Genomic DNA, 13,727 nt, shown 5'->3' with positions numbered 1-13,727 from the left:
AGGGAAACAGCAAAAAATTAATAGTTTAATATCCTTCCGCTGTTCCACATGAATCGGCTAATGGATAACAAAGACTTAAAAATTAAAAACATCCAGAAAATTGCATATAGACCACATGCAGCATTTTTGATGGGCTAAAACCCCTTGAAAAAAAAAAGTCAAGGGTTGACCATAATGTGTTGAATATCCAAAATGATTGAGCCATCAATTAGTTAACCATAGACATAGTGAATGGGGCATAGTAGACATAAGTAACAAGTTGCCACTCCAAACCCCAAGATTTTATTATGCCCAAGGATGAACCCAAATCTGAACTCTTTACAATTCTCTTTATTCATTCTTCAACAAAGAATTCTTTGTCATTAGACCCTTCACCCTTTCTAATTCGAAGGATTAGTCAATCAAACAGTGTTCTAACAGTCATAGCCATGACACCCACCAATACGCTTTTTGTGGTACAGTTATATTCATGCACATATATAAAAAGTTATTCTACAAATAGAGTCCTCTGGTAAACAAATATACATGATCATATATTTAAAGCAACTTGAGAGTTTAAAATATTTTACGAGGTTGTACAAAAATTAAGGAAGAAAATATACATGATCACATATTTATCATAAATTAAATCTGATATGTTTTACTTATATTGCTATAATTTTGAGATAATTTCATGCATAGACAAATTAAACACATAGATACAAAGAAAATCTGTGGGCAAGTCGGCTGTAAGTGCAAATTTTAAACACAAATAGAATTTATCTCACTGCTTTGCAAGGGTGATTTACGCCAGAGACTTTTATGATTTAACCAATAAGTAAAATGCACAAGATGTCTTCATGCATTTTAAACAAGATATCCGTAGATCTTGTGTGCCAAAGACTAAGAATTTCATCCACAAATAAAAGGTAATAGAGGGCTGGGGCTCAGTAAACTTCTGAGTTCTGTGATGAAAATATTACAGGCAGAACAGTAAGTTTAAGCCAAGGATCTACGACTCGAAATCTGTTAATTCAACAGCCCAAATCTTGATTCCTGCAGCTTTATTTAGTTAAGCCCACTCAAGATAGCAGCTCATTTCCCTTAAAATAGTGTCGCATATTGAAGTTAAAATTATTGTAACCAATTTGAATACCAAATCAAAAATAATTTATTAAAACTACAGCAAATAAATATACGCATTCAAATTATGATGCCGGAGGATATAATCAGGCATTAATTCATATAGGATACAATCATTCTACAGAACACGGGGGATTTTTCATTTCTAATTTCAACTCCCCAAAGCTTTCCCTAATTTTTGTACGACGCGAAAATCAATTCGAACCACACGGACATGAGCAAATACATACAATTACTCGCACAACGCTGAGGAAAAAAGATGTTTTACCGATAATTGAGAAATGAAGAGAGGATGGTGAGATGTAGCGATCATACGGGGAGATTTTCCACCGCGGAGGGGTAATGATTAGATGATGCGGAGGTTAAACTGACGGGGTGGTTTAATGCGGAGAGCATCAACGGCCGATCATTTGCCTCTTCCCCGTCTTCATCGTCGGTGTCATAGGTGTTGAGATTGACGCAGGAGCATCGCTCGAGGGATGCGAAGAACGCCGCCGCGACGCCAGTTCCTAACCACCGGGCGAGGCCGTCCACTTTCTCGCAAAACGACGCCGTTCCCTTTGAACACTCCATTTTTCCTCTTTCGATTATTTGAATTCATCAATGCGCCCTAGAAAGAGGGTATTTCCGAAGAGACACCCAAAAATGATCAAAATAGCAATTTCACCCTCAAGTTTTGTTTTGACAATTTTCACAAATACCCCTAGGAAATTTTGTGATTACATTTTAAACCTAACAGTTTCATTGATTTCCATTTTAATTTTTTCTCAATGTTAACGACTATGGGTGGAATAGGGTTGGGACCCGTCCCGTAAACATCCTACCCAACTGTCGTCCCAAAATAAATCGGGGAAATTTTTTTTCTCTCGATCCCGTACCCGAAACATTTCGGGACCCGACTATTCGGAATCCCGAATGTTCGGGATCCCGTCGGGTTGGGAGAGAAAATCCCGAATTTTTTTTCATGTTCAAAATTTCGTTCAAAAATAAAAAAATTGTGATAATTTTATTAAATATACTATTTAGAAACTTATATTTAGAAATAAAAATAAATATTCAACTTAAAACATATAATATTAAAATATTCCGAATAATGTTTCAAAATTTTGTTAAGAGAAAAAATGTATCGGATAATTATTAATAAAATGTTCGGATACAATTACTAAATAAATTTTGTTAAATAGATTGTCAAATTAATCTCTTGAGTCTTGTTCTACATATTTGTTCTAATTAGATAATTATAAATATGAATTAATTAAATTATTAATTAAATTTTTTTAAAAAATACACAAAAATAAAATGGTATTTCGTGATTTTACAATTAATCGTCTCAACAATAAAAATTATGCGAATTAAGTCTACAATTAAGTGTTATATGAGTTGAAACCTAATAATATTTAGCTTATTATATTAATAAAGTTATTAATAAAATATATTATTATATTATTTCTGGTCGGGTCGGAAATCCCGTCGGAATAAGATTTTATTTCCGATCCCGCTCCCGATATTAATCGGGATGGAAAAAATCCCGAAAGTTCGGGTCGGGAAAATTTCGGGTTGGGATTTTTCGGGACGAAAATGGGATGGGATTCGGAAAGGGTAGGGATTTCGGAAATTTTTGCCAACCCTATTAACGACTACCCCTAAGGCAAATTTACTAGTGATCATATTGCATCAATCATACAACAGTGTAAAATTTTATATACAAATTGAACTAATTCGAAGACAACTTTAGAAAATTTTTTTTGTATAAACGGTATGTTTTAAAAAGCGATAGGTTGCAGGTGGTCCGTTATCTACCGCCTAGCGCCTAGACGAGACCTAAGCTATTTTTTTTAGCCTGAACATTTACTTATTCTTATGATCTTATCCATCTCCAATAATCCCTCTTTATCGAATTCACCTTTTTAAGCGGTGTTTTTTTTAGTTTAAATATATAATTATTTTTGTTTATCTTGATATTTCTCTAATATTGATTGACAAATATGTAAAATAATTTTTTAAAAAATAAAAATATATTAGTCTAGACGGAGTTTGAACGGCTAGACGGTGATTAGGCGGCTTACCGGCTAGCGGTTTTAGGCGGCGCTTTTTAGAAAATTGTGTGCATAAATGATGATTGTTATTTTTTGATATTCAACCAAAAGTCCACATTAGAAGATCAAAGGAAAGATAATGTGTTAACATTTGAAATGATATTTTCATTAATATGATACTTTTTTGGGTGAAGTTCAAAAACAAAATCATGAAAATTTATATCAAAAGTAGACTATATCATATCATTGTGAAACTAGGGAAAAAAAATATGTAAAGAAAAAAAACTATTTTATTTTTATTTTTTTCCTGAATTAGGTAGTCTGTGAATTAAATCATTTAATGGAGGGATTTGATTCTATTTTTTGCTCAAATATATACATGTGTCAGGTGAACTATACATTTACTAGGTGGTGGTGGTTGTTGTTGTTATTGTTGTTATTATTATTATTATTATTATTTCATTTACTAGGTTATTAACTTATTATTATTATTTCATTTTGATACGGTATATTGTGATTTATGGAATCGGGATGTTTGTTAAACGCTATAAAAATCCTTATAGAAATTAAAATTACAATCTGTTGCGAGCATAAATTTTCAGGTATTAAGTAATTTTGTAATGAAAATATAATTTATACAATACGTGCCTAGTTCACTTAAGTATTTAATTTAATATTTTTAAGATAAAAGTACGATTTCTTAGTTCTTACCCACTTCTACTTACGTCGATGTGAACGTAAATGACTAGGATTCTTCGACTTAGTGACAAGATAAAACCCCAAAATCCATTTGATATTGGGTTCAAATCATATAGATAGTAATTAGATTGGATACGCAATTTTCTCACCCTTTTAAAAACAATGTGCATGTTAATAATTTAAAATGTAAATCATTTAAGTGCACAAAATAGCTAGCTGCCCGAGCTCACCCCAAGATAACTTGAATTCTTTTTTTTTTTTTTTTTTGGGATATTCATAGATAACTTGATTTGATAACATTGTATAACACATCAAATCAAACCAAACCAAACCACACCGATGCAGAAAGCTCAAATGCCCAGCAGTTTCGTTTTGTACATTCCGCTGCCAAGCAGTAAAACTCGGATGTCGAAAAAAATCTTCCAGTCGCATTTACGGGCCGTCCTCCTCGGCTGAATGAATAGCAGCAGCGATATCAGATAAATTGCTCGAGGATTGTAGGTGTGTGTAGATGAACACATTTAGAAAATAGAAAGCTCACTTACTGCTCAAAATAAATCCTTGAAGCAAACTTTGAGCTTTCTCGGCCTGATCTGGTGTACCTGATATTTGTATGATCTTTTCATTTGCGTCTGCTCCGTTTTCATTTTCAATCAGTTTCACAGTCGCTCCAGATAACTGTTCACATAAAAGTCATACGTCAAAATACCGCATATCCTTGTATGTGACGAGGGTAACAATAAACAAGACAAGCCACACTCACCTCACTTATAAATGCCAGTTTTTTGGATTTTGTAACAAGTTTAGCTGCCGTATGGGGTGGTAATACAACTTCCAGTGTGCTTCTGGTGACAAGCGGTACCGAAATTCTGGGACGACAAGTGAAAATGCAAAAGATGAGAAGATGGCAGTGTAGAGGGAAAGCTCCATCTCGAGAGATACTACTACCGGGATGATGCATTACCTGCTCAAAATACTGGGAGTATCTTCACGATGGACAGCTTCATTGGGCTTCAATGTTCCAATGTCCTGCAAAATTAAGCACTGACAATTAAACAGCTGTTCTAAATTGACCACAAATCCTATAGGCAAGAAGCAAGCTCTGTTTTACTGACTTTTATTTTCTGCACTGAACCCGAGGTTGATGTGCTCTGATGATTTGAAACAACGGTACCATTTCCAGAATGGGGGGTTTCAATAGATGTTGTAGTATTGTCGCTGGATGCTGATTCTGGCTCGGCAGTACCTTCCATATGACTAGATATGGAAACAGTTGGGGCTGGCACACCCTTGTCAAGAAATTCCCTGTATATGTAACTCCGAACCCTTGATGTTACCTCGATTAGAGCCTCTCGAGCTGCTTTGATCTCCCCAACTATCTGTTTATACAAAAATGTACCATATTGGTGTCGATCCAGTCAAATGAGCCCTTTAAGGCGTCTTGTCTCACAGCCAAATATGGATGTTTTTTATCACAAATATTTCAAGCAACCGGCACTTGACCAGAAAAACAAAAATCACCAAAGAGCCAAAACGCATAACAAGATGTATCTATTAACACTTTATGAGGGCATGGGCATACATATTGTTCAGTGGAAACCGCTAAAATCTAAATGTGGTAGCTTGGTGTCCCTGGATACGTGTTTCATCTAAAAATTCTACAGTGATTCCAGTTGATGCATTAATTTATACATCGGAAACATCCATATGGAAACATGAAGCCATAATTAACACTAGTAAAATATATTTTTTCATTAACGGTAACTTGAACTAAATCGAATAATAGTGTCTCTTTGGAATCATCGATTTGCCACGTAGAACATGATGTTGAACTCTTGTGAGATTTGAAATATGTGAGACACTTTTACCACTTACCAGTGATAATAGCTTTTGATAAAGTCAATATTTTCATAACCGGAAGAGTGATCGAACCGGTCTACCTTGAAAAAACGGTCCAATCGGTCGGACCGTTTTAACCGGACGGTCAGACCGAATTAATAATATATTTTAAATTTTAAAACCTAAAAGATGTATATAAATAGACAAAAAATATATCATCCTAGTTTGAAAGATAAATAACGATATAAATATATTCAAAATATTAATTATAGTTATATATATTTTTAAAAATAAATTAATTTATTAAAAAAACTTTAATAATATTAAAATAATATTTTTAACGATATATAAATTCCAAATAATCATGTATATATATAATAAAATATTAAATTAAGGTTTTAAAATTAAAAACAAACTAATTTTTCAAAAATAAAATTAAAAAAATTCGAAATACCGGTTGAACTAATTCTTGAGGCCGGTTTTTAATCAGTTCTTGACCGGTTCGACCGGTTTTGACCGGTTCTGAGCGGTTCAACCGTTAAAACGGTTTTTGGTAGTGTTTGGACCGAACCAGTGACCGGTTCCCGGTCGAACCGGCCGGTCCGGCCCGGTTTTGAAAACACCGGATAAAGTGACACTCGAGTCTATCATTTTTTTTTATCACTTGGGCCCATCAAAGTAAAAAGTTGAGAAATGAATATTTTTTAAATATACTGATGTGTTTAAATTTACAAGTGCATCACATGAGTACCAACCTGGATAATCTCATTGCTCCCCAACACAGCACTGGGAAGTTTTCCTCTCGGTAAGATCTCCACATTCGCACCACCCATTTTTCCCTTCTCAAGTAATGAGCCATCTTTTAAGCATCCAATTTCATCTGATTGTAAAAGTAATCGAGTGGTAACAATATTCTCTTTTTCTGGGGCAATATCAACTATGCGGGTTTGGATATGCAACAAGGCTTCTTGAGCAGGAAACAGCTCATCATCAGGACCCTATAGCAAATCCAGACAAACAACTTACACAATTTTGCAAAATCGCCACTTACCCAGGAAAAAAAACAGTTGCATACCTCATCAGATAATATAGTAATTATATGCTCATCTGAACCAGCAATTGGATCAGCAACATCAACACTGACACCTATTTCATTTTGAAGCAACTCCATGATCCCATCTGATTCTCCAACAACATATTCAACTTTTTCGATAGGGCAAAGTATTCGAAACACAATTTCATCACCAGAGTAAGATGGAGCATTGTCAGGTAAAGGACCAGGTCCAGACTCGATGGCATATCCAGGCGATCGTGAGGAATAGTAGTTACCCTTGGAACCAGCAGAGTATCTTGGTCCAAAACTTGTACCTTCAGCAGAAGATCTCCTAGCCATAGCACCGTTCAAGTGAAAATCATCATCGGCAGCACCAAAACGTTCTGGCGAATGTAGCCGATTACTAAAATTGCTTCTATCTCGATGCTGACTCTCTCTCAAGCGTGACGATATTATCGCTATAGCATTTTTCACAGCATTCATTTCACCAACGACCTGCAGAGAGATTTTAAAAAAAATTACGGAATTAGGTCGTTTACAGGTAAGAATGGGAAAAATATCCATCTAACAAGACTCAAGAGCATCCTAAATAAACTAAATTCATGAACATGTAAAGCTCTGTGATCCACAAAGGAGTAAGGAATCAAGGTGAAGAGTGTATTATTTAATTTATCAGTGCTCAAGCTATTTCCTTTCAGTCACATGGAATTTTGCATCTTCAGACAAAGAACAGAATGAAAGTCACAGCCTTGAGCTTTCAAAAAATGTCACTAAATAATGTGGAAGCAAAGAACTGTGGATGGACTGCCCTAATAGCACATCGTGTAGACAACTGAAAAACTAGATGCTTCATCCAAAATTCAAACCACAATCCTGAAGTTGAAAATGCCGAATCCTGTGAAAAAAATCCATAAAGTTTCTCAAGTAGATGCCCAGCAGCCTACTAGCGTACATCCAGACTATTTAACCTGATCAAGTTCATGAATTAAGGAGTTCCACCATTTTAGGATTACACCTAAACCATCCAAGATATTCGTCCCCTAAGTTCAGAAAACAGTTCATTTCAAAGAGTCAAATAACTTGAGGAATTTTGGAGTCAAGAAATTGCAACTAGAGCAATGCAGTCCCCTGCTTGTACCAGAGTTGATGGTTTATTGTGATTATTATTATATTATTGCTTCAATTTACGCACCAGCCATGGGGACAGATACACGCAGAGTCCAGAGAGAAAATACAATGGAAACCTGAACTATCTCTTCGGACATGGCAACGCATCGCGGCAAAGTGTGATCTCTAGGTAAAACCCTAATATGAGTCTTGGTCTCAATCCTCATTTGCTCAATAATCTTCCCCCCTTTCCCCAACAGACACCCCACATGTATCCGTGACACCACCAGCCTCGTCACCATTTTACCGCCATTACCGCCTCCCCTGTTACCGTATTCTTCATTCGCATCCTCCCCAAACCCACCATATCCTCCCATCTCCGTCTCCAAGATCCGTTCGTGTATCAAAACCAATGCCTCCTGAGCAGGCGAGAAGTTGGGCAACCTCCCATCTGGGTCCCGCCTCCGTGTGTCGGAAATCTCTATAATCCTCTCTTCATCCCCAGGAATCAGCTCGTGAACATTGATCCACGCCCCCGTGTGCTGCCTAATCGCCTTAATTATGCTCCCAGATTTCCCAATCACACCCCCGGCCTTAACGTCGTGGCAGAGGATTCTGTAGCTAGTAGTGACCATCAAAGAAGGGTCCTGCATTTTGCGCCCTCCGCCTCCACCGCCACCCCCAACCGACGAACGGCGAGGGTAGCTCGGAGCGTAATGATGGCCCCCTCCACCACCGCCATGTGAATTGTTGCCGTAGCGCGGTTTGCTCCTCGAGTGTAGGGTATCAGATTCATAGTCCTGGTCATAATAGTATCTCTTAGATCTAGATCTCTCCATGCGGGTAAAAAAGTTCAAATCCAATATATCCAGATTCAGTCCACAATCACGAAATTAGGGTTTCTTGCAGGATTCAAATCCCTTAAACCTTCCCGAAAATTCCACACTCCTTCAAACGCAAAATCGGAACTTGAATCTAAAACAGATCCACAATCATCGTAGAGAATTGAGCTTGGAGTCGAGTAGCCAGTGGTTTGAATATTTAAGGTCTCTTAGACTGACTTTATCATTTCCCTTTTAATTAATTTATTAGGAGCAGTGTGCGTGTCTCCTAGTTGTACATACACAGCTACATGTACTAAATTCAGCATTACGCAGATTATTGGATAAGTTGAATGCTAAAATAAAAATAATTTATTTATGTTGCATTTGGATGGATGGATTTGATCAAGAGGCGATATTAGATTCGAGTTATTATTTATATTGCAGTTGTTAATAAATGTTCCTGAGTTAAATGTCAACAAAACTTGGAGAATCCACAAAATTTTGTTCATCTAAACATTACTAAAATGTATTCGAAATCATAATTTCAAATATTTCAATCCAAACATGTTTAGGGGATTGCTTGCAGGATACTTCGATTCTACCCCATGGGGTAGGTGGAATTCTATCATTGGTCCAAATCATAGGGCCTCACATCAATCATGTGGAGCCCGCATAATTTGACCAATCATGTGTTTTCACCTATCACATGGGGGTAAAACTCAAGGGATATGATGAAATTTTTCATTGCTTGCACCATGTAAAGTTGATCAATTATTACTGACGAACATTGCACACGCGTCACATGTGTATTATATTACTTAAATTTTATTATAACACGTGGATATTTTCTTGTTATTACTGCTATATGTGCATTTAATAATTGAAGTGAGTGGTTTCCTCACTCGAATATGAGTGGAAGGGATGTTGAGCAATCAAAATGAGTCAGACACATTGGACTAGTCTGCTCCATTATGAAAAAATGGCGAGTTGAGTTATGATTTTACTAGTTCATTTGGAGGCGGACTTAAAAGGACCAACTCAAAAGGATCATGGGTTGAGGCGGGATAGGTCAGCCTGCCAGGTTTTTTTAAATAAATTTATTGTCCCTTTTAATTTAATTTACAAGGAGCAGTGTGCATGTCTCTTAATTGTAACATGACCAGGTACCTTTACTAAATTCAACAGTACGCGATTATTGGATAATTTGAATGCTAAATAAAAATAATTTAGTTCGGTTGCATTTGGATGGATGTATTTGATCAAGTAGCGATATTAGATTCGAGTTATTATGTATATCGCATTTGTTAATAAATGTTCTTGAGTTAAATGCCAACTAAACTTGGAGAATCAACAAAATTTTGTTCATCTAAACAAACCGAAAGGTATTCAAAATCATAATTTTAAATATCTCAATCCAAACACGTTGAGGGGATTACTTGCACCATGTCAAGTTGATCTGTTATTACAGACGAACCCTGCACACATGTCACATGTATAGTATAGTATCTAAATTTTATTGTAGCAAGTGGATATTTTTTAATTATTACTGCTACATGTGCATTTAATAATTGAAGTGAGTTGTTTCCTCACTCAGATATGAGTGAAAGGGAGGTAGAGCAATCAAAATGAGTCAGACACGTTGGATTAGCCTGCTCCATTATGAAAAAAATGGCGAGTTGGGTTATGATTTTACCAGTTCGTTTGGAGGCGGACGTAAACGGACCAACCCAAAAGGATCATGAGTTGAGGCGGGATAAGTCAGCCTGCCATGTTTTTTTTTTTAATAAATTTATTTTCCCTTTTAATTTAATTTATGAGGAGCAGTGTGCGTGTCTCCTAGTTGTAACATGATCAGGTACCTTTACTAAATTCAGCAGTACGCGATTATTGGATAAGTTGAATGCTAAATAAAAATAATTTAGTTCGGTTGCATTTGGACGGATGAATTTGATCAAGTAGCGATATTAGATTCGAGTTATTACGTATATCGCATTTGTTAATAAATGTTCTTGAGTTAAATGGAAACTACACTTGGAGAATCAACAAAATTTTGTTCATCTAAACAAACCGAAATGTATTCAAAATCATAATTTCAAATATCTCAATTCAAACATGTTCAGGGGATTACTTGCACTATGTCAAGTTGATCTTTTATTACTGTCACGCGTAACATGTGTAGTATAGTACCTAAATTTTATTATAACACGTGGATATTTTCTAAGTATTACTGGTACGTGTGCATTTAATAATTGAAGTGAGTGGGTTCCTCACTCGAATATGAGTGGAATGATGGTAGAGCAATCAAAATATGTGTGTCACGTTGGACTAGGATGCTTCATTATAAAAAAAAATTGGCGGATTTAGTTATAATTTTTCCAACCCGTTTGGAGGCAGACATAAACGAACCAACCCAAAAATACCATAGGTTGAGGCGGGACAGGTCAGCCATCTAATTTTTTTAAAATAAAAAAATATCATTTTTTTAATTGCGACATAAATACACTTATTTTTAAATTATTTTTTATTTTAAAATTTTAAAACTGGTATTTGATGTGTTTTAAATATTTTACACTATTATTTATTTTATAGTTAAATATATACTTATATTATGCATATAATTTGAGTATGTGTTTTTTTAAATATAAAATATAATAGTTCACATCAAAAATTTTTATGATTTATTTTATGACATTTATTATTTGTCATTATGTAATATTGTTAATATTTTTTTCAATTTCAAGTATTAGTGTTATTTTGATATTTTTTAAAAAAATTAGTGGGTTGGTCCGTCTAGCCCGCAACCCACGACGAGACAAGGCGGGTTGAAGTTTTAATAGTCCATTTGGAGGGGAACTTATACGGGCCATGGGTCTGGGGACGGCCCGTTTTACAACTCTATAGGGATGATTCAATTTTTTAGAAAGAGATTGAGGTACAACTGAAAAATACCTTGATGTCACTGGCCAAATAAAAATAATTTATGTGAGTGTCTTATTATTTATATATTATTATTGAGGGATGACAAACTCACTCGAAAAGTATTGTTTGGATGAATTGAACCAATATACATCGACTAAGAGTTCATCTATTTATTGGGTTATGAAACACAAACAATCTTGATTTTGATGATAACAAAACTTGTTATTATGTTTATAACATATTTCATCTAGTGTTGTAGATAGTAGATCAAAGTTGGAAGTCTTTGAGCTGGAAATCAAATAACTCAAGCTGGTGCAGTTCAGTAAATCGATCATATCTCATAGCTCGGTGATCCAAAGGACTTGAGGCTAAAATGGTTGGAAATATTACTCAAATATCTACAAGTCATATCTCAGGCCGGATGAGTTAATTCGGACGTTATCAAGGCGAAATGGTGGTCACAACATCGAGCTGGATGCAAAGCAGATCGAAGTTACAGCAACCAGATCAAACAGACCAGTCCTGGTATTTTGGCCATGACTTACAGCTCGCTTATCCAAACGGGATGATTCAGTATGCGTTACGAAGCTACGACAATGATCTTCAAATAATCTTCAATAAGTGCAATCTGAATCGGAGTGTAAGAAGCAGATAAAGCAGGATGAAGCTTTGAGATCTGCACAGAAATTCTTCAGAACAGAATTTCTGACACAGCTTAGTATTTCGAGTATATCTCTCACATAAAAACTCAAAATTGAGTGATTCTTGATTCCGTGGAAAGCCAAGTGAAAGGGCTACAACTTTTAAGTTTTTCACTTTGCCCAGAAATCAGTGAATCAAGAGCTAGATGCAAATGAACAGATCAACTTGAATCTGGAACAAACCAGATCAATTGGAATGATGATCAACTACGAGATTAGATCAAGCTTGACCAGAACAAGATCAAAGTTCGACCAGGTCAAATTCGGACCAGACCAGATCAAAGCTTGACCAGACCAGATGAGTTTGACCAGATCGAATCGGTCAAACCAGTCCGATGAACAGTAAAATCAGCTCAACTTCAGAAAATGGACAGCAACTCAAATATGACCGTTGCAACTTCAGAAAGTGTCCAGAAACATCTCAAACGGTCATATTATTGAATCTAACATTCAAATCATTCTTGGAGCTTATAAATACAACACTTTGAAGATCAAACATAAGCTTGGGCATGAGATTCAAAGTGTGGGCAGCCTACATTAAGAAAACAAGCTAGATGAGAGCAAAACCCAAAGTGTGAAGAACATCATCAAAATCTTGAGCGTGAGCAGCCTTAGTTCTTCACACCCAACTCACTCACATATTCGAGATATGTATTCATATATTAGTTGAGTGAAAAGTCTTAGCACAAAGACATTAAACATTATGTTTGTAGTCTTGGCATAAAGACGTAAAACATTATGCGGATTATGAGGTTGAGGCCTACGATCGAGAGTGGCTAGGAGTTTTTGTTTAGGCATTGGATAAGTCTTAAATTGGATTGGGTTTGTGCAAATGGATTTGTATAAATCAAAGTCTTCTAGTGGATCCTTCCAAGGTGGAAAAAGGGGTGACGTAGGAGATTGAGCTCCGAACATCCATAAACAAATCCGTATCTATTTGTTTATTGTATTTACTTTCTTATTGCCACTGTTTTTAAGATGCATTGTTGAAGCATTTTATGTGTTCTTCATACACCAAAATATTGCATACAAAGTGTTTGATAAAATGCTTCAACTAAACTGTTTTTATTATTTCAACTTGCATTATTTCAAATGACTTTCAAAATGTTTATTTGGTTTCTACGAAGGATTATTTCGAGTGTATTCCGCTTGGTTTGAAAACCAAACTCGATATAATTCATCGGTGCTCGGTTTATTTTTGAACATTTCAAGAACGAGCTATTGTAGCTCTAAAATATTTTTAAGTGTGTATTCACCCCCCCCCCTCTACACACGTATTTCGATCCTAACAATTGGTATCAGAGCGGTTGTTCTTGAAATAGCATTTTGAAACTGATTTTATCTTCAAAATTTCGTTTTAGAGATTTTCTAACACATATATGCATAGTTGATAATTTTTGACAGCTTGCAGCGACTTTGGGAAAAA

The 13,727-nt window shown here is 35.6% G+C and overlaps 1 protein-coding gene across 2 annotated transcripts; it reads right to left on the bottom strand.

Annotated features, from left to right (window-relative positions):
* Positions 1-4,008: 4,008 nt before the first annotated feature.
* LOC140872526 (RNA-binding KH domain-containing protein RCF3) lies at positions 4,009-8,955 on the bottom strand. 2 transcript variants are annotated; one of them, XM_073275378.1, is made up of 8 exons: positions 7,995-8,955; positions 6,772-7,245; positions 6,452-6,694; positions 4,973-5,236; positions 4,822-4,886; positions 4,621-4,726; positions 4,403-4,535; positions 4,009-4,309 (listed from the first exon to the last, which is right to left on the bottom strand). In XM_073275378.1, the coding sequence occupies exons 1-8, from the start codon at positions 8,694-8,696 to the stop codon at positions 4,290-4,292; spliced, it is 2,007 nt and encodes a 668-aa protein (XP_073131479.1). In that variant the 5' UTR covers positions 8,697-8,955; the 3' UTR covers positions 4,009-4,289. The 2 variants fall into 2 exon arrangements, with proteins under 2 accessions (XP_073131479.1, XP_073131480.1); XM_073275379.1 differs by lacking the exons at positions 4,009-4,309; positions 4,403-4,535; positions 4,621-4,726; ... (1 more) ...; positions 4,973-5,236; positions 6,452-6,694 and having other exon boundaries at positions 7,105-7,245; positions 7,943-8,955.
* Positions 8,956-13,727: the final 4,772 nt, after the last annotated feature.

Source organism: Henckelia pumila, unplaced genomic scaffold (assembly GCF_033568475.1).
Source record: "Henckelia pumila isolate YLH828 unplaced genomic scaffold, ASM3356847v2 CTG_466, whole genome shotgun sequence".
Taxonomy (NCBI): Eukaryota; Viridiplantae; Streptophyta; class Magnoliopsida; order Lamiales; family Gesneriaceae; genus Henckelia; species Henckelia pumila.
The sequence above is the reverse complement of the archived record's forward strand: the minus strand, read 5'-3'. Positions and strand labels throughout refer to the sequence as shown.

Bases quoted from the DNA above. Each gene is read 5' to 3' on its own strand.
- LOC140872526 (XM_073275378.1), bottom strand. From the start codon at position 8,696: ATGGAGAGATCTAGATCTAAGAGATACTATTATGACCAGGACTATGAA. The intron at 7,246-7,994 runs GTTTCCATTGTA...ATCTCTCTGCAG, and splicing joins TGTCCGAAGAGATAGTTCAG to GTCGTTGGTGAAATGAATGC. The intron at 4,727-4,821 runs GTAATGCATCAT...TTGTCGTCCCAG, and splicing joins ACTCCCAGTATTTTGAGCAG to AATTTCGGTACCGCTTGTCA.